A 26646-nucleotide genomic window follows, 5' to 3' on the forward strand; every position below is an offset into this window, starting at 1 on the left:
AGAGATCACAAGCAACCTCTGGGCAGACTGAAAATGCATTGGGCCAATCTCATGACAAAACTCTTTGGCCAGATATAGAAAGAATGTGTTCACAACAAAACGGAATGGTGTGGCATCAACTTGCGTTCGTGGGAGGAAGGACGAGGACAAGCCAGACAAAGGCAATAAAATTTCAGCTCCTGGAGTCAAAAGAGTATGAGGAATATCTCATCTTTCAGTTAAAGGAAATAAAAATAAAAAGATTTTAGCCCTCACGGGGGTGGCGAAAAACTTGAAAATGTGACCCAAGTGCGCCCATAGTGGTTCACAAACTAGGAAGTAAATATGAAACCCCACAAAATATGGGGGTTTTTTTAAATCTTTTTTTTTTTTAAAGCCAATCTCATGATTTTGGGGCCTGACCCATGATTTTTTAATGCTTGGAGTTGTCAGTACTGAGACAGCGATTTCAGTCACAATTTTATCCCTACTTTCTTCTCGCTCTAACAGAGAAGACGTCTGTTCTAGCCCTTTTGCTGCTACAGTTGACTTCCCCTTCTGAAACTAGCTCAATATTGCTGACCAGTAAGCCGGAATGGCAGAGCCAAGAATCTACCCAGTCTCCACTCCTGACAAGCCACAAGTAGAAACTTGGCAGCAGCAGCTCTTCCAACAAGCAGGCTGGGGTGTTTGTGGGTTGCCCACAAAAACAGAGTTGCAGGGCTCCTTACACACACTTCCTTCTGCACAGATGGGCTCACAACTGATCCCACGTTAAACTTCCCTATTAAAATGTATTTTATTTTTAAATATGTAAAATAAACCTAATGTTACACACCCAGAAAGAACATAACACATACATACCTACTACAAACTAAAACAAAAGTCAGATAGGCACTTATTTTTGAAAATTTTTGCCTAACGTGCCCAAGTGTATATTTAGGTGCCTAAGTATGGGCATTTCAAAAGCACTTAAGTGACTTGGGAGCCCAAGGGCTGAGATTTTCAACAAAGATAGGTCCTCAAATCCTGTTGATTTTCAATGGGAGCTGGGCACATGATAACTTCCGTTCTTCCCTTTGAAGGTCCCAGCCTGAGTCCCATTTTCAAAGGCAATTTACGGTTTTAGGAGCCTAAGTTTCACTGAAAGTCCTTGAGATAGTAATTAAGATCCCTTTTTTCTAAAGTTAGACTTAAAAACAAAACAATCAAACAAAACCAACCACCACTAATTTTTAACACAAACTGGAATTTTTCAAGGCAGAGGACAAATGACAAGGATCTAATTAATCCAATAACATACCTGACTTCAGAAACGGGTCACACAGGCTGAATGTCAATTTTCAGGGACTTGTAAAGCCTACTATATCTTTATAAAAGTATTACAGAATTCTACAGTAATGCCCCAAAACAATGGAGGTAAATTTGAATCTCGGTTACACCACTGCAATCCCAGTGTATTCTGTGGAGTTTTACCAGTGTTAGCAAGAGTAGAATTTTACCCAGCAGTAGTGCTGAACGTTAGTATTTTCCTTTTTTTTTTTTTTTTAAATGCTATTGAATGCTACTGTATTCTTGTTTAAGGAGATGCTTGAATAGCGGAGACAGTTTTGCTGAGTTCAGCCCTATGTTTTCTTTATATTTTACACAGAAATTATTTATTGTGTAGCTTGTAAGCTCTTTGGAGCAGGGACTCTACTACATTGAGTTTGTACAGTGCCTAGCATAATGAACCTCTGATCTTGGTTGGTTTCACAGCAATACCATAATAAATAATAATAATGATTTAATGCTGGTAATGGTGTATAAGCAACATCACTTTTGTCTAGTCTTTTTTTAAAAAACAAAAACACCTTTTTACATTCTTGGCTGGAGCTCAGGAGAAATCTGCATAATTGGAGTTAATAAAATGGCAATGTGGCCTACTCATTGTGCTCAGACTGCCATATTTATGGGGCCACATACAGGCCTCTCCTGTTTTGGGCTGTAGGAGAAAGCATTCAGCCTACATGTGAGCATGGGGCGTGTGAATGTTTGGGGGCAGAAGAGATTACTGAAAAACTGATTTAAAATACCGCTGAATTCCATAATAGCAGTTCAAAACACTGTAGCCATAACACAAGTTTAATTATGTGTTTTTAGCCATTGCTGTAAAATATTGTAAGTTTATTTCGGTGCTTTTTAATAAGGAATAAGGTAATAAGGTAAGGAAATGCCTTGCATTGCTCAGGGATCTGAAAGGAACATGAAAGATACCCAGAGGGAGTAAAGGCCAGGAATCAAGTTAAATCAGGGGAAGTAGCAATAGCTGTAAAAAGCTCTTGCTATTTTTTGTGTTCAGGTTTATAAAGCCTCCTGCAAATGAGTAAGTCGTATGAAAACGTTAAAAGGTTACAGTTAGACATGGAGTAAACTCAGCTGTGTGTGTGTCACAAACAGCAATATGCTGCATTCCTAACTTGGAGATTCCAGATACATTTTGGAAGAGACCCAAGCTGTCAGGCTCTGGGCCAGCAGAATCTGTGGGTAGGTGCCAGTTGCACTCCTAGAACAACACCCATTGTCAGCTAACCTATGGCGCAATAATGGCATCAGTTTTGGAGGGAGATATTGATCTGCCTTCCAAGCAGGAGATGAAGAGTTAGCATGGTGGCAGAGGACAGCACGGTGGAAGGAATTCTAAAAAATGGCTTCGCCTCAATTTTAGGTAAACCCCACTCCCAAAATTACTTTCTGATGTCATGATGAATATTGTTAAACAGCACACTAAGGAGAGACTTGATGAGAGGATCTTTGAGAGGATCAAAGACAAGGTAAAATCATATATTAAACATTTCTTAATCAGTATTTCTAACAATACTCAAATGTATAGGAAGGAACAGAAAGAATGCAAAGAGGCTATTCAAAGAGCAAAAAAGAGGAAGTGAAACATATTAGATAAACATAATGGGAGGCTGAAAAATAAGAGAGCAAATGGGGCCATTAATAGGGCAACAAAGTAGAGAATTTTAGGTTACTGAATAAGAAAATGAAGAAATAAGTAGTTTGATCAAATCTGTGTTTGTTAAAAAGAGAGATCCCTGGAGAACGTTTTTCTGAGAACGGATACTGACAAATCAGAGAATACCAGTTACTAAAAGAGTGATAAGCAAGTATTTGGATTGGATATAGGTTGCTAAAGGATCACATCGGAATAAGTTACATCTTTGGATTACTGAATAATATACTCCACTCATTTGGAAATACCTTATTAAGAAATGAGCCCTGATTCTGTGGTCTGGATGCCGACAGAACTCCTCCTGATAATTCCCAATGGTAGTTCTGTCTAGCTAAAGAATGTAAACTAGTAGGTGGAAAAGAGAAGGCTGGAATTAGTCATGTATTCTTCCTGGAAGTTCTTGAGAAGTGGAATTTTTCAGGGCTCTATTCTAGGACCAATGCTTTTATACTGTTTTGATACAATAAATAAAGTAATAATAATGTGTACTTCTGTAGTGCTTTTTATGCAAGGCTTTCAAAGCATTTTACAAAGGTCTGCACTACTATCCCCATTTTACAGATGGAAAAACAGGGGCAAAGAAAAATCATAGGACTTGTGTAAAGGTACAAAGCAAGGGCTCTGCACCACTGAAATCAATGGTTGTTTTGCCACCGAGTTCAATGGCAGCAGCTTCGGGGTCCAAATCAGTCCAGAATCAGGAGTAGAGCACTTCATCTTTCCTGTTTCAAGTCTGTCCAAAATGCTGAAGCTATTAATGTCATCGTCCCCTCGCACCACTCAAACTAGATCACCTCCTCTTTGAACCCGTTAGCTTCCTCTCTCTCTTGCTGAGTAAAATGCACATGCCCTGTGCTCACCTAAAACAGCTATTCTATCTACATGTTCTCCTGTACTCCCTACTGCTCTCTAGACTTCCCCGTTCTCTCAGCTTACTCTGCTTTTCATTTCCTCATTCTAGTCTCAGATTTACATTTTATATTATCTCACCCCCTCCGGTAGGAGCACACTACCTGCCAAGTGCCTTCTTGCTTTTCCTTTAAATCACTTCTTAAAACCCATCTCTTCCAGAAATCCCCCCTTTCCTAGGTCTTGTTGCGCATTTGTCTTGACTCTTAACTCTCTACAGAGAAGGCATCGTGTCTGTCTATGTTATGTAAAGTAGTTATGTTAAACTAATTATGTTAAACTACCTAAAGTAGTTATCTTATGTAAAATAGATCTCCTAACTCCCACTTCCCTAATCCAACCACTAGACCACGTTATAACATTGTGTTTTGGGTGGCAATTGTTGAATTCCCTGTTAAGTAGACATGGAAGTAGTTAAGATTTAGAGACACACAGCTGTTTTAGTGGATAATTGTAATAGATTAGGTGAATGGACTCAGAAATACACTATGAAATAAAATGTTTAATTGCAAAGTAATGCACTTGAGTAGAATACTTACGCTACATAAAGTTTAAATGGCACTGGATTCATTATTATAGTAGAGAAAAAGATCTGGGTATTTTGGGATATCCAACATTCATATACTAAGTTCAGAGAGGAGCACCAATAAAGATGAACAACAAGATGTTTGTTTGCACCCAGGGAAACAATCCAGTGACTAATTAGATTAAATCTGAACTGTAGTGTCCAGTGTGCGTCATCTTATTTAAATAATATACTTAAGAGAACACAACATAAGGCAATTAACATGCTGAAAGACTGACAAGCTTGATATTTAGTTTTGAAAAAAGACTGTTAAAGGGGAGGTATTTGAAGTATGTAAACTAGCTAGGGACTAGTTTAAGTTATTAATGTAACATAAAGAGGCCACAATCACATTTCTGTTGGAAATTTTTGTACCTAATATAATCACAGCTAATATCTAATGATGTCTAAAACTGAAACAAGTTGGAAAAAAATTCTCTAGATGTTCAATTTGTACATTTGATGGCACTTTGTATATAGTAACTTCCAATGTCTGCAAAGACCTTATTCACCATAAAAAGTGAGCAGAAAAACCCTTCTAAATATCTTTAAAGGATTTTTTAAAAATTAGGTTATACTATTTAAGAAGCACTCTCACAAAATAGCTACTTGTAATTAGTCAGTTTTTAAAAAATTCAAGCTGACAGTCTCTCTTTAAACTTGATCTAAATGAGGTTGTCAGAGCAGAACTAAGGAACATAGGTATATGAATTAAATGGAAAGACTGTCAGAACAATTAAAAAGGTATTATATGTTAGAGTGGTGAGTAGTTAAAATAAACTTCTGGAGCCAAATGGTTTAAAGTTTTTATGCAAAAACTGGATGACTATATGGAATGGAATGAGACAAAGTATTTGTTTTCTCCTTGGATGCAGTCACTCTCCCTGCTGGGGTTTATCATACTTTCCCTTTGTCTCCCCCACCCCACACCCGCAATTGGCTTTGTGGTATTTTGAATGGCAGTGTTTCTGGGAGCCCTCTGCCAAAAATGTTATAATGGAGAATGATACTAGAGTTGTAAATTTCACTTTCTGTTTAGGGTTCATTTCACTCCCCAGCTCTGATGCACTAGCACAAAATTCTTTTGTTTGGATTCGCATTACAGGGGATCTCAAATATGTTTTTTAAAAATCCTCCCCCCCCAAAAAAAATAATTATGAAAACAACTGTTTTCATACCAATTTTGTAAACCAAGCCTTTCAGCTAAGCCCACAAACTAAATTTTAGGCCTCAACTAAATTGATACTGTCTTTTTAATCCTCTATAATAACCACTCTCAAAAGGATGGGAAAGTTACAACTAACTTTCTCAGATTAGTGCGTAGGCGCTTAACTAGGTTCCACTCCCCCACAACACTATTCAATCAGCTCTCCACATAGAATCTCCAAGGAATTTGCATGTGAAAACATCACAAGATACTGAAAATCTTTGAAAACTGGAATGTCTTAAGTAATTGGTTTTAATATATAATTTAGAATACTGGTTTTAATAAAGAGCTGTTTGGAGGTTGTCTCCTGTGCCCTTGAGTTTCTGCTTATGAATATTTATGTTGCGCTGGGAAACAAGGAAAAAGGCTTCTGTGCAAGTTCAGCCTGTGACAAACAGATGAGTCCCTTGGCTCTATCCCAGATAAGACAGCCATAAAACAGGTAGCTGATACACAGTCACCATGTTCTGCGTTCCTGGGCCACAACAAAATTACAGTCTCCTAAATTTAGTCCACTTGTCCCTCCCCCCCCTAGTAACCAGGTCCAATCACATGCCTGGAGGCTCTTATCCTCCTGGAGGTTCAGACATGGCATAGGCTTGTTAGGAGCAGTACACACAGTGTTTGCTTCACCTGACTGCCAGCTCCAGACTCAGCCTGCCTAACCTCTGGCTTGCAGCTTCTCTTTCCAGTCACCACAAACCTTACAAGGTATTTCATAGGTTCAGATAAGAATTTCACAGGTAAAATGACCTTCTCTAGCTGCCTTAGGGCCCCATAGGCAGGCACTCCACAGCGGGAGGACGGCACAAGGCTCCGAAGGGTGACAGGAGAAAGAGCCCCTCCAACAAGTTATTGGTTCAGAATAGGGGTAACTGGGTGAAATTTATGGCCTGTGTTATACAGGCAGTCAGACTAGATGAGCACTGTGATCCCTCCTGGCCTTAAAACCTATGAACACACTTTACAGATTGCACAGCACAGAGTGTTCCAGTGGTGTCTTGTCAAATAGTTCAGGACTGGCTATAATCGGATTATTTTAAAACAAAACAACTTCTGAGAAACGTCATGCAAAAAATGAATGAAAAGAATGTTAAGACTACACAGTGAAACTTTCAAAAAACAGGAACGGACTAAGTTAAGATTGTACATGCAACCTAAACTCTACCCCTTTGTGCATATGCATTATAATAGTCTGCTAATTACACAGGATACATATAATTGCTCAAATAATGCAATGTACATTTTTTCTACTAACTTAGATACACATGTGAAGCATCTTGTATTACTGCATACAATTCTGTGTATGCCAGAAAGAGTCCATGACAGTCCGTTATTTTAAAAGTATATATTAAATCATTTACTCAGCATATACAATAGTAATAAACATATATAGGATACCTAATTTTTCATATAAATTAGCTTTGATCTTAACTGCCTCATCCCATAAATTGCATCTAAAAAAGCTATTAAGTTCTGGTATCTCCTGACGGGCTGGAGTATGAAAAACACTGTATTACTGTGGAAAAAGAAGGGTTTCAGGATCCACAGTGGGGTGGACAAAAATATCATTTTGAGTCTTAAAGATGCTTGGGACCCTGGATTTTAAACCCCTCCCTAACAGAGAAGTGAATGTTGCTCACCCTGTAATTCTGGGGGAAACTCCACATTAAGTGAGGAAAAACATTTGGGGAAGAGGGGGCTTGTCTTATCTTGTTTGTTTTCATAGATTCTTAGTGTTTAAGGCCAAAAGGGACAATGAGATCATGTAGTCTTATCTATTGTATATCACAGGCCATTACATTTCATACACTTGAAACTTGGGTTTGACAAAGCATAAAACTTTGTTTGATCTAAGTATACCTTCCAGAAAGGTGTTCAGTCTTGATCTGAAGATGTCAAAAGATAAAAAATCCACCTCTCCCTTTGGTAGTTTCAATGATTAATTACCCTTGCTGTTAAACAAACAAATGAACAAAAAAAAAACCACCTTCCCTATTTCCAGTTGGAATTTGTCCGGCTTCAGCTTCCAGCCATTGGTTCTTGTTATGTCATTCTCGGCTAGATTAAAGAGCCCTTTAGTACATGCTATTTTCTCCCCATGAAGGAACTTCTGCATGGTGATCATGTCACCTCTTAGTCTTCTTTTCAATAACTTTAACAGATCCAGCTCTTTACATCTCTCACTGAAAGGCATTTTTGTCTAGTCTTGAAATAATTTTTGTGGCTCTTTTCCATACCCTCTCCATTTTTTCAGCATCCTTGTTAAAATGTGGATGCTAGAACTGGACCCCGTATTTCAGTGTTCGTTTCACCAGTGCTATATACAAAAGGTATCACCTCCCTACTCCTACTCACCACTCCCCTGTTTACACATCCAAAGATCATGCATTAGCCCTTTTTGGCACAGTATCACACTGGGAGATCTTTCTGTTGCTTGTCCACTGTGATCCCTAAATCCTTTGAGTCACTGCTTTCCAGGATTCAGTCCCTCATTCTGTAGGTAGGGCCTGCATTCCTTGTCCCTAGACGTACAACTTTGCATTTGGCTGGATTAAGACATTTGTTTGAATGTGCCCAGCTTACTGAACAATACAGCTCACTCAATACGACTGCCCTGTCCTCCTCTCTATTTACCATCCCATCAAACAGAGTCATCCATAAATTTTATCAGCAGTTATTTTAAATTACTTCCAGATCAATGATAAAAGTGTTGAATAGCTTGAAACTTAGAAGCAATCCCTGTGGAACTCAACTAGAAACATCCCCATTTGATGTCAGTTAGCCAATGAAATCAATTGAATGTGATTCTCCATTGATACTGGATAGTACTGCACAACATTCGGATGAATAAGTACTAAGTCAAACGCTTACAAAAGTTCATGTTACATCTATGCTTTATCAACCAAATTAGCAGTCGCCTTAAAGAATGAAATCAGATTTGTTTGACGAGATCTCGTTCCATAAAACCATGTTCATTGGCATTAATTGTATTTTATCTTTTCGTTATCAGTTGAATTCTGTATCAGCTTTTCCATTATTTTACACAGTATTTATGCCAGGCTAACCCGTCTATTGTGACTTAGGTCACCCTTCCTGCCCTCTTCGAATACTTGCACAACAATAGCACTCTTCTAGTCTTCTGGAACTCCCCACCGTACGCCAAGGCCTACTAAAAATTAACATCAGCAGCCCAGAGATCTCCTTAGTCTGCTCTTTTAGAACTGCTGAGTACAAGTTATCCAGATGATTTATCCTGATGATTTAAAATGTTTATCCCTGGTAGATGTTGTTTAACATCCTCCTGAGTTATTAATGGACTAGAAAGTACATCAACCTCATATGATACAAACATATCATCTTGCCTCTTTTCCAATAGAAATATGTGTTAAACATTTCTGCCTTTTCTGAATCATCAGCAATTTTTCCATCTCCATCTAGTAATATGCCTATATCATGTAAGTGCTGTTTGAAGCTTCTCAGAAGTTTGGAATGTAAAAAGTAGTCCAGGTGGAGATGTTTTAGTGGGAGAATGCTGGTGAAATTGGGGATGAAAGATGGTCTTGTGCTTAAGGCACTGGGAGAACTGGATTCAATTCCTGGCTCTGCCACAGACTTCCTTGTAACCATGGACAAGTTACTTCATCTTTCTGTGTCATAGCTTACCCATGTATCAAATGAGCTTCCTTCCCTCAACAAGGGTTCTGTAAAGTTAAACTCATCAGGTTTGAATAGAACAGGTACTATGGTGATGGGGATTATATAAATACTTAGATAGCAAGCTAAAGGTGCATTTATCGCAAATGAGGTATTAAAAAAAGAACCCATTCCTATGTCTTCAAGTCTACATCAATGGCGACCTAGTCTATACAATCATCCATCCAATATACAAAGGGTAAGTTGGTTTCACTCAGTTTAATGGTAATAAAAATATTATCTTTAGACACCGGAAGTATATACAGCATCAGGAACAGAAAAGCAACAAAAAACAAAAACAAAAAACAACTAACAATCCAAACACCCCAGAACTTTGAGAAAGCTTGAATCTTTAAGGCTAGTCCCTATTTGTGTAATGGATTAAGCCAAAACACATGATCCAACACTAAAGTGCACTGAAACAGTTTAAAAAATTATCATTCCACTTCATCTTAAGATCCTGAGTTACCTCAAGCCACAACTGTTACTGCATGTCCCTCTAAAGCAGTGGTTCCCAAACTGGGGTTCATGAAAAGTTACAGGGGGTTCTCGGGAAAAAATTCTCTAATGGCAGACAGCTGTCCCTAGGAACCCCGGGCAGCATGGGGCCAGCAGCCAGGAGCTCCTGGACTTCCAAGAGCTAAGCAGATCAAAGCAAGCATATCTATCCCACTGAGGAGATTTACATGTTAAGACTCCTTATAAGAAATGGAAAAGGAGGGGGATAATTTTTGCTGTTTTGAAAATTAAATAGGCAGCTAGTATTGTTTTAAAAATTATTATGAAGAACAAGTTTAAGCTTCGTTGTAACGTGCGTATTTGCCTGGACTGCTGAAGAGCTGAATGCTTGTGTAGGAGGAACTCTGAGTTGGCTTCTTACATCCCTTCATGCTGTTTCACATCTGATACTCCTTGATGAAACATAGGAGCCTTGTCTTATAACAGGCTTATTCAAAGTGATACAAGCTATGCAAGTGAGATCTTGGAAGAGCGTTGCCGTTTTCATAATGCATTAAAATACTGTCAAAAATAATAATTAAAAATAAATAGTGTGTAATAAGCATGTCATAAAACAAATTTTATATTTCCAAGACCACTGCTTTTATAATTTATACTCAGGTAAAGGAGAAAATCCCTGGAAATATTCATTTTTAGGAGGGGGTTCACGAGGCTTGACATTTTATTGAAAGGGGTTCACAGGTTGTTAAAGTTTGGGAACCACTACTCTAAAGCAACTGAGAATAGTTACATTGCCTGTGTTCTCTGTCCCATGGTGCCATCTTGACAAGGCTAAGAACAGAGGTTTCCCAGTTCAAAGCCCTTGCTCATGGAACTCCATCTCCAAGGATATCCACCAGAATCATTCTGTAGCTCTTGTCAAAGGCAGGTTGAATGCCCTTTCTATCATTTTTACTATGTTAGCCTCCTCTTGTGGGTTATTTTCCCCATGTGCTGATCATCTGGTTTGTTAAGAGTGGCCAGCTTTACTGGGACATAAATATTTCAGGTAATATATTGGAAACTTTTTCCAGATAAAAAATAGGAATATCTATTTAGGCGACTCATGATCTGCTATTTTGTACCATTTTGCACAGAAAAAAAATGTTTTTAGCAAAGATGACATCACTGAACTTTAAAAGGGTTTCATCGGACAGACTTCCTGTAAAAAGAATGAATAAAGTTAATTAATGGCTGATTCAAAGCTCTTATTTAACTTTTAGAGATTGAATATGCACATTCTAAGCCTTCTATCTAAGCAGAAGCATTAACAACTCTCTTGGTCATTTACTTCAATTCTGTTTCCAAACTAAAAAAAACCAAAAACCTGGTTGTAGTGGCATTCGTGGAAAAATATATAAAATTACTAAGTTTGTGCCTTTCGGATCCAAACACATGGTTACAAAACGGACAACTCAGTTCATAAAGCAAGAACTTCTGGACCATAAAACTTCACATTTGTAATACACAAGCAAAAAATAAAGCAGGTTTCAGGAAGTGATAGGATCAGGGTTTTTGCTACTCCCTCTGTTTGAAAAAAATCCAAAGGAGTCTTATCCTCATGAGATTTGGGTACTGTGTTAGTATTTTTACATCTGAACATCATGAGAAAGGAAATAAACTCCATACTGGTGAGTTTTCCACAGCTTGACACAATCAATAAGGTATCTTCAAGGTGTCTCGATCAAAGGACAAGAGGGATACTGTGAGGCTATTTTCAGACGAAACGGTAAAAGTGATCCCAAATTTCTCTCTCTCTCTCTTTTAAAATAAACACAAATACTCACACTTTATTCTATGATGCAGAAGCAATTCAAGTTTATGGGGGTCAACAGGAGCAGGGTTATTGGATTTATTGTTTGAGGTGGAGAAAGGGGCTGGTTAACTCAATTCTCTCTCTACTTTTGGCTGTTTAGGCTAACTTGCATGCCAGCCACTAGCAATCAGGAGGGAGCACATGACACTGGCTTCTAATAGATGTGGTGTATGGACTAAGGAAAGGGTCTGCCAGGAAAAAGAATTCCCATTCTGCTAACGTCATGTCTACCACAGAGTTTATAAGGACACTATTACTAAGCATTTATATAACACTCTGTCTTATATTTAAAGTGCTAAACAAATATTAATAGTCATAAATATTCCTCGAAGGTGAGCTGAGAAGCATTATCCTTGTTTTCAGGTGGGTAGGCAAATATATTCTCCGATAACGTTGCTACGCCCACTCTGCCTATCATTTCTTGTTCACTACTGAGATGTTGACTCCCACCTCTGATCAGCCCATGATCCCACCCTCCATTGCCCACTGGTTTAAATTTTCAAATGAACATCTCCTTGTTTTCTCCTATGTTGCCCCTCACACTGGGGAGGTGCTCCCCATAAACATCCATAAAGCTACCTCATTATCCTCCTTCAAAACATTCCTCTGCCATGAAGACTACCAAAAACCTGACAACAGTTGGACCACTGGTGCACTAAAACCATTGCCTCATCATGCTGACCAATACGGTCTCCTGGTTTCCTTGTACTCCCCATCTGACTTTATCCATCTCTTGTCTTTTACTTAGATTGTAAGCTACTGGGGGCAGGGACTGCCTATTTGTTCTGTGTTTGTACAGCACCTAGCACAGTGGGGTTTTGGTCCTTGATTAGGGCTTGGAGATAGGGTTCGGTGGACGAGTCTAGAAGATTCTCTCCACCACTTGCAGTTCAGTTAATTTATTGAACGCACTGTTTCATTCGCAAAGTGGGAGGCCGAATGCAGGTTAACAAGGTTGAATGCAGGTTGAACAAGTAAAACCTCATTAAACCCTGTGCACTCTCTATATGGCTGAGTTGCTTCCAGCCTTACTCTCCACATTCCCTGTTCCACTCATGTGCTCTCAATAACAGTTCCTCCAGGAAACATGGGCCCTCTGACTCCAGTTCCACTGATCACAGTACAGTCACTTGTTATTCTTCTAATCTGCCTTCAGACTTTTAATTACTGTTGCTCCAAAAGACACTGCCACAGCTTTGATGGAATGAGATCAAACCATTATAGGTACAGGAACTTCTGCTAATATGTCACATTGAACAATTCATTGTTTAATCCATCTAGAAACAGTGTGGGAAGACACAGTATAACCCGTGTGATTCTTAGCATAAGACACAAATAATCTAGATGATTTTCAAAAGCTTTTTTCTTCTGTTGAAACAATACATAAGAGCTCTTCTTGCATCCAAAGTATATAAAAGAGTTTCCCCCTTATTAATATGGAGCTCTGGAAAAAATACCAGCAAATTCATTGTCTGATTGATGTGAAATTCAGAAACCACTCCAAAAACCTGGGATCACTTGAAGAAAAAAGGTTACTTTAATATAGCAAGAGGACAAAATGTCACTCACAAAAAATTAAGTCATTAAAACAAAATTTAAAGGGACTCTGAAGCATGGAATGAAATTCAGCCATCTTGAGTCTTCACTCACTGGCATAAATCAAAACTACTTATTTGCTACATACTGTGAGGCTTATTATCCATTGGTCGGCTAGACAATAAAGGAGTTAGAGTACAACAATAATGGTAACGTGCTAATCTGTTTTATTTCTCATAAGCCAGAGTGCTTTTCTTGTGAAACTGATTAGTAAAATGAAACAAAGAAACACACACCACTTTTTACACTAAATAAACAACCTCCAATCCTATTAAAATTCAGACCAGAAACTTATAAAAAAAAACATTTTGCAGGAAATGGATATGTGATTTATAAAGACAGTTAAACATACTATTCCTTTTTCAGTGAAAGGGCAAAATAAATATCAGTCTTGCAATCACTGGACTGTCACACGAGTCAACAGCATTTGCTAACAGAGACTGCATTAGTATCATACAGGAGGAGAGGACTCAGTCTTTTAAATTCACTAGAAACAAGGTGCATTCTAACCTGCAAGAGAGATTTATGCTTAGTGCCTTATCCTGTGGTCCAGACAGGGTAAGGCCTGGGGCAACAGTAAACAAACCTCAATATCTAACAGTCAAAAGAGTGAGAAAAGGAACTAATAGATTTCTTATCCATGACATTTTTCACTTTTTAATTTTACTCACAGTCATGTGTTTTGTTATGGCCCACTGGTTGCTCTCTGATCATTTGTCCAATGCATTTTTGCAGATACTTGAAGTTGTGCCTGTTTGCTGAATTCAGTTCCAGTAGCCTAGGCAAGATACAGAGGTATGGGGAGAAAGAGAGAGTTTTACTTCCTGCCCTTCAGTGGAGCAGGCTGGGAGGCAGTGTTTTGTTTTGTTTTTTTGTTTTTGTTTTATCCCAAGGCAACAGAAAGGGTTAATCCATCACTGCCCAGGAACTGCAGTCTTTTATCATAAGGAAACATACAGATATCCTGACTCAAGTATCTGCAATTGTCTCCAGGCTTATGTACACCACAAACAGTGCCATGTTGTTTGGTCCTGCCTCTGTAGACAGGACTGAAATGTTTTAACTATGTTGCAGATTTTTGCTGTAGCCTTGGACTTTACAAGGCTCTATTGTGATTTAGTAATGTGGGGCAATATCATCTTTAGGTGGTCAGACCAGCCAATCACAGAGGTCCCTGCTGGCCTTAAAAGATCTATGACTCTTCTATATAGGCAAGACCAAACCATGTTCTGGCCATTTTGTGGCACTACTTTCATGTACTCCAATACTGTACTTTGTGCAGTAAATGGGACCCAATGCTCCATTTCAGAAAAGTACTTAAGCATGTGAGTAGACCTAAAACAGGAATACGAATGTCCTGGGACTACTCATGTGCTTGAAGTTGGGCATGTTCTTAAGTACCATGCTTAACTGGGACCTGAACCTATAACACTGTAACAAGCTTTTAAAATGTTCAGTTTCCGCCCCTTTCAAAATTGTAAAGATGACATCTCTTTCAACACATCCCCACAGCACACACATTAAATTTAGACAGCATGTCAGACTGCTGAATTTTGTTTATTAATATTTAGAAGGTTCCTCTCCAACACGTAAGTGTTTATGACAGCCTCCTTTTAACCTGATCACCATGTAAGGCATTGAAAGATCCCAAAGGGAGGGCTCCAGGCAACTGTGCACTCCAAGGTCGCACTTATATTATGGAGAAGGCTGGTAGTGACTCCATAGTTCTAAAACTATGTTGTGTGTTCTAAAATGGATTTAAAATAGGGCATAAAATCCTGTCTCTCTAAAAGTAGATGGCTTATTCAGTGTGAAGTGTCATGCAGGGATAGTTGTTATACCCTTTCAATTTTCTGTATAGTTTGTTTGGTTTCTATTAGTTTTTTTAAAGTAGTCTTTGAACTTGGACTCTATCTGAATTTTTCCCTTGACAATCCTACTGTTGACCAAGCTCTCTTCAAAAATCTTTGTCTATACAAAAATTGACAGAAAGGTGGACTCTGGTGCAAAAGGTAGTTTTTTTTAAAAAAAGTTACGTTTAGATTAATTTTTAGTCATGATTCATGCTGTAGGTGTAGGTGCTGTGCATGCAAGCCCGATTGGCTGATGGGGGCTGGCCAGATGCATGCCTTATTTGTTGATATAGGCACTTTTCTGCCTGACTGTCCTACAGCAGAGGAGGATTCATGTGCAGCTGCATTCCCTATCAGCAGCTGTACTTCTACCCACACTCCTAACTCACTCTCACAGCCAGTAAACCATAAACAAAATAGAAAAGTAATGTGTGTTGTGAAGCAGTTAGGATTGCTTACATATAGAATTCCTGACAAAAAAAGGAAATGAAAAGATAAGCCACCTAAAAGCACATCCCATTTACTCCTCCACCTACAATTACACACTTTGCTATTAACACAACCATCATGCCTCATGCAGACCATGCAATGTACCCTTAACTCTGCATCCCTAAGGAAGTCAGCCTTCCATCACCCCCTTTCGCTGCCCACCTGCACATAACTCGTTAGTGAAGTATCCTCTCCCAATGCAACCTACTACCGCACCCAACAGCCACAGCTAATAAGAGCATGGGGGTGGGGGATTATCTAATAAAGGAGTACATGTGGAGAAAGGCAACATTAAGGTTGAGTTGCATACCCTATAGAAGGTACAATAATCATGGTAATGGTAAGATGCGAGCTTGCAGAGGGAGGAAGAAGCAGCAGATACGTACTATTAGGAGGCTTAACGGTTCATTCCTTGATTTTGTGGCTTTGTACCACACAAGCTTGCTATGCACACTATGTAACTGCTTCACAATAAAGATTTCTGTGTATTAATACCACTAGCACTCTGACAGCAGGGGTTGTACGTACAGGCAAACAAACACCATTTCCAACAGCAAACAGATATGAGGAAACCTTACCCAGCAGAATCTTAAGCCATAAAAGGATAGGAACATGAGGAGAAAGTGAATATTGGATACCATATCTTACCAAGAGAGTTATTAGACAGATCAATAGGCTGATTACATACACTAGACAAAATTCATCCCTGATGAAACTCCGTAAACTTCAGTGGTGTGACAGGGATGAATGCGGCCTGTTTTGATGAAAATCGCTGTGCATTTACAGCTCACTTCATCCGATGAAGTGAGCTGTAGCTCATGAAAGCTTATGCTCAAATAAATTGGTTAGTCTCTAAGGTGCCACAAGTCCTCCTTTTCTTTTTGCGAATACAGACTAACACGGCTGCTACTCTGAAACCTGTGCATTTACAGTGTATTCTCACACATGTGGGTGTTATTTTAAAACTATATATAAAAACTATTATATAAAACTATAATGAAAATGAAGCCAAAAATTAGACAATTTTAGCACTTTTGTGGACTCCAGCAACTGCAGATCATATGCTCTATATTGCTGTTTATTTCCTCAAAACGAGGTCATTAGAACTTGGAAAATTCAGTTTCAATAACGCAGAAGTTTTGGGTAAGCTTTTGAAAACATGAACTTTTATCCAAATAATCCAGATTTCTTTAGTTTGGCAAATTTGAATGAGAAATTACAATGAATGAACTTTCCTGGAATGTCAGCTCTTCAGCTTATGGTCCTTGAGAAATCTGGGACAATCAGAGCAATGTGAATAAAAAAAATTAGTGAGTGCGCTTGCACGGGGGAGGGTCATGTACTTAAACGTCCCACCCCCAAACACCTTTATGCAAAAAGGGTTCACAATCTGGATTCAAGGTCATACTTGTTTTAGCCAAATTTGGTGACCTCTTCCTAGTCCTAACAAATCAGTTTGCAGACTACTTACTTCATGGGATATTAACATGGACGAAGAGGCAATTTAAGGTACATCACCACAAATATTTGGATGTTGTAATATGGCTCACTTAACAACAGAAAGACCATAACATCTTTAAGAGCTCAGGTTAGCCAGTCCAAGGTTTGACTCTCTATTGCATATGGATGGCACTGCAAGGCCGTGTCATGGTAAGTAGTTCCAGATTCCATCAAGCAGTCCACAATCAATTAAAAAGCAATGCAATCCAGATGCTTTCTCTAGTAAACACTTCCTTTCTCAGCAAGGTGAACTAAATGCAAAGGATATTGCAATATAGTTTTTTTTCCTAGAACATTTATTTTACAGAAGCTAAAGTCAAGTGTAAATACCATAAATGTCTTTTCTTTCAACACAGTAGAGCCTTCTGACATACTTCTTTGTGCTATCCATGTTGTAAGCCAAATTCTTGAGGACATAAATCATTCATGCAAGCAAGATATATTTGCCTATAGATATTTGTAAGCCTACTCTTACTAGGACTGACATGTCAAATTTGGCCCCCAAAACCTTGCAACACAAATATTGGTGTTTTACTTTTGTACCTAGAAATAGGAACTGAAATTGACTATAAATAAAAATGAAACTGACTAGCATAATTATTGTCCAAGCTGAGAGAGATACAAAAAGTATCAAATACAATTCATTAATTAAAAGCATAAAAACTACAAAGTAAATAAATTATTTTAAAATCTTTTCATTTTTGATCATCCTTGTACCAGAGATAAGGATTTTTTAAACATAATTTTTAATCTGATAGAGTCACTTTCAATGGAGGCAAATTTTCTCAAAGTATGAAACTTTAATTGAAATGTGTTTCTGAATTTAGGTTTGGGGTTTTTGTTTGTATTTGCTTCATAAAATTTTTGGCTGCTGAAATTAACAAAACAAAACTTTTCAAGGGAGACAGAATGTGTGTGTTAAAGCTGGGTCTGTCTGAACAAACGTGCAAATAATTTAGAGCTCCATACTCAAAATCTCAAAGGAAATGACTAAAACCTCTCAAGATCAAGCCCTTAGGATATCATTTAGGTACATTCTTCCTTTTAGAATCCAAGGACCAGATTCCTCAGCTGGTGCACCTGGGAGCTTGTGCGGAGCCCCATTGACCTCAGTGGGGATTTGTGTGGGTGAAGGGTGGGTCTAGCAACAAGTCTAGGACCTAGTGGAGGCTTCTGTAATCCTGTCCGGAGAAAACTGAAGGCCAAATCCTGCCCTGGATGACACTATAAGGGGGTTGGGGAGCAGGATAGCTGTCATATGGTGGGGAGAATTTGCTGTGGTTCTGAAAAGGAGTATATCGTATCCCCTAGGGCCACAGCATATCAGCCACCATGTTCAGTGTCTCTGCCTTTCTAGGGTTCTCATGACCAGTAAAGATCTTAACCATCCGTTTCTACATACACCCTCTTCCCAACCCAGTGCATCAGATGGAAAGATCTAGCCCTGAGCATCAACAACAGATTTCATTCACTCAATAAAAAGGGTGTCCGCTTACTTCATGTAATTCCTCTTCTATGTATGGTCTGCCACAGATCCCTCTACCTGAGCAGGCAGCTCCTATGGTGCGGCTCTGTGGAGGGAAATATCCTGAAGGAGAACACATTTTAAAATACAAATCTTGATGCAGCAGCCTCCCTAGTGCTGTACAGGGGATCGACTGCTTCAGCCAATGCCTTGATAAATTAAACTATGCTACATCTGCTCATCCTCCAAACACAGCACGTGGTTTTGTAGCTTGAATGAAAGCTACAGACCACCATACTTCTTGATTTAGGATTTTAGCTAAAATAAATAATAATTTATCTTGTAATAGGTTTTTAAACCTAACCTTGTCATCTTGAAAAATGATGCAAGATTCAAGTATAAAGAAACTGACAAGCTCAAGGGTCATTTTTATATGCATACATCCCATACAATACCTACTGTATCTGCAACCATCTAGAAGATTCAAAAATCCCATCACAGCTTTTACTTTGGAGCAATTACATTAAAAAGCAATAAATGAACATTAAAAACCATCTTATCCAATATAGAAAAACATCAAAAAATAAGTGAAAATGAGGTATTCCTTGGTGAAAACTAGCTTATATAAATGAAACAGTGATCATAACCATTGCTCCATACATCACAGCATTAAAGGAGATCTGAAAAATCTTTTTGTCTGCCAGAATCTGACTTCATTGCTTTGAGTTTCTTTTGCTCAGGCTGATATTGCTAGCACCAAGAGCAGACATTTTCCTATATTTTTGCAGTTTTTAGTTGCATGAAGGTAGATTCTGTTCTTACTGACCACAACATGAATCCAGAGTTCCTCCACTGAAATCAACGAAGATAGTCTAGATGTGTACCACGGAAATTATTGTGTGCAGTGTTGATGTAGCTGTGTTAGTCCCAGGATATGAGACACACAAAGTGGGTGAGGTAATACCTTTTATTGGACCAACTTCTGGTGGTGAAAAACAAGCAAGCTTTTGAGCTCAAGAGAGTTCTTCTTCATGTCCTGAAGAAATCAAACTCCAATTGTGACATTTATAGTAAATAAGTGAAGAAATGATTTTTAATTTTTTTATTTTAAATGTTGGATATTTGTACGTTTGAAAGTATATTTTCAGAACTCTGATACAGTTTTGAAAACCGGTCCCGTTAAGTTAACACACACACTATATATATTCTGTCAGAGTACTCTGGGAAGCTTTTAAAAAAAGAATTATTGAAAAGAAAAGGGAACAAAAAACCTTTAAAAGTGGTTTGGGTAGAAGGAATGCAAATTTCTCTAAACAAGACCACACAACAAAGGTTTATTTGATGAGAAGAAGTGTCTTGATTTAGTCCTTTCCTTTCCCCGGCAGTCTGGTCTGTGAAGTGTAGGCAAATGATGCAATCCCTCTGGGGGATGGGGAGAGGACAGCAAGCAAGCAAGCGACTATTTCACAGCGCAGTGTATTGCTGGCATGTCTGAAGTTATGTAAGCTGTTCCTGAAGCTAATGCAGGAACTCTCAAGTTCACTGCACTGCAGGGAAAGCTGATAAACAGGGTGCTCAAATCCCCATTCTGGCTGTAGATGTGCCAGTCACCCATCTCAATTAAGTACATGAGATTTGGGCTGAATTAGGAAAAGCATCAGAAGTAGCCAGATCATCTAAATTAAAAAAATTGTAATTTTAACATTTTTGTTTCTAAAAAACAGCCAATCCAGAATCAGAACATTGATGATTTTTCTGAACTGAAGATTAGCTTTTGTTCTGGTGTTTGAACTTGCCAAATGTGTTTACCCTTAAAAAAAGCAGGCAGGAATTATAAGGCTCTTCTAAATTTCTATACGATCCCTTACAATTCTTATATACAATTCTTATATAACATATTTAGAAAGCCAAGGAATGTGTGGGCCCCTTACTGAATGAGGGAGGCAACCTAGTGACAGAGGATGTGGAAAAAGCTAATGTACTCAATGCTTTTTTTGCCTCTGTTTTCACTAACAAGGTCAGCTCCCAGACTGCTGCGCTGGGCATCACAAAATGCGGAAGAGATGGCCAGCCCTTTGTGGAGATAGAGGCGGTTAGGGACTATTTAGAAAAGCTGGACGTGCACAAGTCCATGGGGCCGGACGAGTTGCATCCGAGAGTGCTGAAGGAATTGGCGGCTGTGATTGCAGAGCCACTGGCCATTATCTTTGAAAACTCGTGGCGAACCGGGGAAGTCCCGGATGACTGGAAAAAGGCTAATGTAGTGCCAATCTTTAAAAAAGGGAAGAAGGAAGATCCTGGGAACTACAGGCCAGTCAGCCTCACCTCAGTCCCTGGAAAAATCATGGAGCAGGTCCTCAAAGAATCAATCCTGAAGCACTTGCATGAGAGGAAAGTGATCAGGAACAGCCAGCATGGATTCACCAAGGGAAGGTCATGCCTGACTAATCTAATCGCCTTTTACGATGAGATTACTGGTTCTGTGGATGAAGGGAAAGCAGTGGATGTATTGTTTCTTGACTTTAGCAAAGCTTTTGACACGGTCTCCCATAGTATTCTTGTCAGCAAGTTAAGGAAGTATGGGCTGGATGAATGCACTATAAGGTGGGTAGAAAGCTGGCTAGATTGTCGGGCTCAACGGGTAGTGATCAATGGCTCCATGTCTAGTTGGCAGCCGGTATCAAGTGGAGTGCCCCAGGGGTCGGTCCTGGGGCCGGTTTTATTCAATATCTTCATAAATGATCTGGAGGATGGTGTGGATTGCACTCTCAGCAAATTTGCGGATGATACTAAACTGGGAGGAGTGGTAGATACGCTGGAGGGGAGGGATAGGATACAGAAGGACCTAGACCAATTGGAAGATTGGGCCAAAAGGAATCTGATGAGGTTCAATAAGGATAAGTGCAGGGTCCTGCACTTAGGACGGAAGAACCCAATGCACAGCTACAGACTAGGGACCGAATGGCTAGGCAGCAGTTCTGCGGAAAAGGACCTAGGGGTGACAGTGGACGAGAAGCTGGATATGAGTCAGCAGTGTGCCCTTGTTGCCAAGAAGGCCAATGGCATTTTGGGATGTATAAGTAGGGGCATAGCGAGCAGATCGAGGGACGTGATCGTTCCCCTCTATTCGACATTGGTGAGGCCTCATCTGGAGTACTGTGTCCAGTTTTGGGCCCCACACTTCAAGAAGGATGTGGATAAATTGGAGAGAGTCCAGCGAAGGGCAACAAAAATGATTAGGGGACTGGAACACATGAGTTATGAGGAGAGGCTGAGGGAGCTGGGATTGTTTAGTCTGCAGAAGAGAAGAATGAGGGGGGATTTGATAGCTGCTTTCAACTACCTGAAAGGGGGTTCCAAAGAGGATGGCTCTAGACTGTTCTCAATGGTAGCAGATGACAGAACGAGGAGTAATGGTCTCAAGTTGCAGTGGGGGAGGTTTAGATTGGATATTAGGAAAAACTTTTTCACTAAGAGGGTGGTGAAACACTGGAATGCGTTACCTAGGGAGGTGGTAGAATCTCCTTCCTTAGAGGTTTTTAAGGTCAGGCTTGACAAAGCCCTGGCTGGGATGATTTAACTGGGAATTGGTCCTGCTTTGAGCAGGGAGTTGGACTAGATGACCTTCTGGGGTCCCTTCCAACCCTGATATTCTATGATTCTATGTTTGCAAGAGTAAATCACAAGTCACATGCATCCTCTCTATTTACAAGTGAGTGACTAGTTAAATGGAGTTTATTTACACTACAAATTACACAGAATGAAACTCAGGTTAAGCATTAGATGATTCTCCAATGTAACAGGGTAACTTTTCAGCATCAGGAACGTTTTGAAGCTTATTTGTATGTCTATCTATGGTCCTGAATCAATTCCCATCAAAGTCAATGGGAGTCTTTAATGGATTTCGGATCAGGCCATATCTGCCTATCTCCAGTGTTGCTAAGTTTCATGATTTTATCACGACTAATTTTTTTTCCTAAAATCCCAGGTGCTAAATTCAAGAGATGGCACGATAGTTTCAGCATTCATTTCTATCTATGACATAGCCCTCCTGGTTGTGGAAAAAGCTTGAAAGTGTAAAGTGAATGAACACTAAAGAACATTCCCCCACAGACCACCAACACTGCTTTAACCTCAGGATTTCTGAGGGCTTGATTCATGATATTTGAAAACGCACCTGGCAATATGGTACCTATGTGTGTTGAGGGGTGGGGATAAATGGCACAACAGTCAAAGGACTTTAAATGGAATTCACTATTTGGTGCTAAATGAATCCGGTTTCAGTCCATTCAAACCTTTTCTACTCCAAGGAGTTTCATTCATTTTAAAACTCGTCTCCCTCTAGATTTAGCTCACACTACTTGTCACTGCCTAGCAGTCAAAAGGGATCATCCACAAGGATGGCTGTCATAGTGTTGCTGAATTGCAAAAGGGAAGCAGTATGGTCTAACAGAGCACAGGACTGGGATTCAGGAGACCTGGCTTCTATTCCTGGCTCTGCCGCTAACATGCCATATGACCTTGGGCAACTCACTTCAACTCTGTGCCTCAATTTTCCCCATCTATAAAATGAGAATGATACTGACCACCTTTGTAAAGCACTTTGAGATCTACTGGTGAAAAAAAAGTGCTGTCCTGGAGCTAGATATTAATAATAATACAATTTAGTCTAAAACGAAGTGCCAGCTACAAAGTATATTAATAAAATAATATGTTACATATAGCGTGGGATTCCTCCCAGAAAGGACATACTTTATAATTGTACTTTATGGAAACACTACTGGGTGGAAAGGTGGGAATTATTTAACAGTGGATTTAAACACTACAACAATAATTTAGAACAGAGAGTGAGGAACACCTTATCCAACAGAAACTGCAGAGGTAAATGAGGTAGAGAGAAAGTAATTACTCGGCAACATTCTTGTCAATGGAACCATATGCCAAAAAAACCCCCAAAACAAACAAACAAAAACCACAATCAAGCACTTAAGTGTATCGTAGAGCATCTGAAAACAGAATGTAACATCAGACAAGGAAAAATGCATTTATGAACATATATTTTCAGAAAAAAGTGTCAGCCTAGCTCTTTTAAAAGTCAAAGCAATCAAGATGACGATAACACAGCAGTGTTGCAGATGTCTAACCATTCGCATGCCAGTTCCTGCTTGTGTCTCCTCTTATATTTTCCAACTTTGACTGCTTCATTTAAATGACTTCTAAAACAAGACAAGGTGCTTGCATGGATGATTGGAGGCATTTGAAGGCATAACATCTAATCTTGCTGAACAGATAGCATTGCTGGACTTTAGCACTACTTTTTACACCAAACTTGTGGCTAATGTACGTGCATTCTGATTTGCAGCTAGGATGACTCAAGTAAATCCTGCTGGATCATCATCATGTTGTAGCCCTTTCAATCGGAAACCAGTCAGATGACAAAAATAAATAAAGATTTGTAGAGAGCAAGATTTGGCTGGAGGGTGGGGTGGTGAATGCTTTTACCCATCCTTGTATTCTGCTCTATTCATCATAATTATTGATCACCAGACACTGGTAAACCCTTCTGGAAATACTAATGCCAAAGCAATCAGCCAGGACTGAATGATGAGACCTATGACTCTAAGCGTATACTTTTGAAATACTTCACAGATCTGGAAAGACCAGGCCTGCTGACTCCGTCATCAGACACTGCATAAACACTATAAATCCCCCTCCACCAACTGCTGAAAGAACATCAATCATATTGTCATTGACGCAATTCCAGAAATCTTGGACTATGAAGGAAACTGCAGTCACATCATGAACTGACCCTGCTCTGACCTCCATTAGACAATGAAGACAAAATGAATAGTGGTTGGTAGAATATCTTACTTTAAAAGAAGATGAGGATTTTGTTCCTCCCTGAAACAGAAGAGAACATACCACACATAAGGATTCTACTCTTTAAAAGAAATCTGGCAGTACCTGCAACTCCCAGGAAGATGATCACTGAAGTTGTGTATTTTTAGCCTATGCGACACACACATTGGAGGATGATTTAGACCCTTCCACTGCATTTAAACTACTCAAATCACAGAAAAAATTATTTTGCTGAAGATAGCAAAACATCTCTGGGACTAGCCATACCAGGTGACTCAAGATAAAATATTGCTATAAGGCTGATAATTTCACTTTCTCCCAATGACACTGTGCGATGCTATTTGAGAGTTTTGCATAATAATATTCTACATTATAGCTGACAAACTGAAAAGGCTAGTGTAACAGCCATATAGTTTCCCCAGATAAGAAGAGCAGTCGTTAATCAATCCCCACCTTGTGCAGGTATTTTGTTTTCCTGCTACATGAAATAAAAGAAAAAGTACTTGCAGCACCTTAGAGACTAATAAATTTATTAGAGCATAAGCTTTCATGCACTACAGCTCACTTTAGCTCACGAAAGCTTATGCTCAAATAAATTTGTTAGTCTCTAAGGTGCCACATGTACTCCTTTTCTTTTTGCGGATACAGACTAACATGGCTGCTACTCTGAAACATGAAATAAAAGATGACTCTTGTATAATTGTCCCAGAATATCGGCTTGAGCCCAAATAATCTCCAGATGGTAACTTCAGACTAACATGCTTCATTCTTGGGGCCAGATTTGGATGCCTTTACTCAAACCAAGTAATATTTTATCTGCTAATAGGCTCCTCAAGGAGTAAAGGTATACTCAACATGACTAAAGGTATTAGAATTGGGCTCTGGTGTTAGGTGGACTGCTTTTAGTAAATTTAACGAACAAATCAACATGGTACACACAAAGACAAAAACTGCCAAGAAACTGAAATACATATGGAGCGCTTGTTATTTGGCAGCGTTTTGTACCCAGTTCACACTAGTGTAAATAATTACACAAAGTGCAGAGACAGAGAATCTGGCCCAAATTTTAACTCTCCTGCCCCATTTCTCCCATTCCTATACATCTGTCTAACCCAGTGATATGCAGACTGAAGCTCATGAGCCACAAATGCTGTTATTGCTGTTAATATATTTATTTCCAAGGTACTCAAACCTGAACATTTCTGCACAGCTAAGAAAACCCAACAACTAAACTCAAGAATTTCAAAAACACAATAGATTTGAATAGCAAAAGCAATACTTGAGACAGTATAAATACCCACCCCCCTCCCCCGCACACACACACACACACACACACACACACACACACAAACCATCACCTACCCTAGACAATAAAAACAAAGGAAATAAAGAAAAAAAACAACTAAATTCAACATGCAAACTGCAATCTTAAATGGAGATGTCAAATGGCTTTCGGTCATTGCCAAGTGCTGTACTACTATGTTTACCTCTGCACAATGTAAGCACTATAGCTGCAGATCTGGTTATGATCACTAATGTAGAATTAAACTTGTTGAATAGGCCACACAATGTCTAACAACAATAAATCAGTTTGCATGTGATTTGAACAGCAGCAAACAATGTCTGCTTCAAAAGTTCAAGGGTGAAATCTCAGCCCCACTGAAGTTAATGGCAAAACTCCCATTTCAGTGAGATTGGGATTTCAGTGAGATTGGGATTTCACGTCAAGGATATGCAAGCTTATGCCTCCTGTAAAGTTGAAACAATTGATTTCAGATAAGCCAGGCAAAACCTTGGAAGGCCAGGCAAAACACAAATAAACTCACTAAAAACACAATACACTCTTTTCCACTTGGAAAGGCTTGTCCTTCTGAAAACATTTCATTTTAAAATATCTCTCATAAGTCCAAAACAATAATGCGCTCCAGTCCAAAAACTACCATTGATTCTGAGCAAGTCACTTTGATCTTCTGCACCTCATATCCCACATCTGTAAAATGAGGATGATAATCAAATTTATAAAGCACTTTGAGTTCTATGAATGAAAAATGGCAGACAATTGCTACAGTATTACCATTAATAAAGTTTACAATGATCAGCCAATCCCTTCCCATCTCAGTATAGTTGCCTTTTCTTTTCTGTCGTTTCACACAGTCTGCCTCAATAGTGGCATGGTAGTCCAGGTCTGGTTAGTATCTCGCACCACACACAATAGA

The 26646-nt window shown here is 39.1% G+C and overlaps 1 protein-coding gene across 5 annotated transcripts in view; it reads right to left on the reverse strand.

Moving 5' to 3' along the window:
- PDE10A (phosphodiesterase 10A) overlaps positions 1–26646 on the reverse strand; it is a 574288-nt gene that overhangs the window by 315881 nt on the left and 231761 nt on the right. For 3 of the 5 annotated variants that reach the window (XM_073337886.1, XM_073337884.1, XM_073337883.1), the window contains one exon: positions 13936–14042. The exons of 1 other annotated variant lie outside the window; for it this stretch is intronic. In XM_073337886.1, the coding sequence (XP_073193987.1) occupies positions 13936–14042 (107 nt within the window). Of the gene's footprint in view, positions 1–13935; positions 14043–18602; positions 18695–26646 lie in introns of all 5 variants that reach the window. One more of the 5 variants, XM_073337887.1, reaches the window with a different exon arrangement.

The sequence above is a fragment of the Lepidochelys kempii genome, chromosome 3 (assembly GCF_965140265.1).
Source record: "Lepidochelys kempii isolate rLepKem1 chromosome 3, rLepKem1.hap2, whole genome shotgun sequence".
In the NCBI taxonomy this organism is placed as follows: Eukaryota; Metazoa; Chordata; order Testudines; family Cheloniidae; genus Lepidochelys; species Lepidochelys kempii.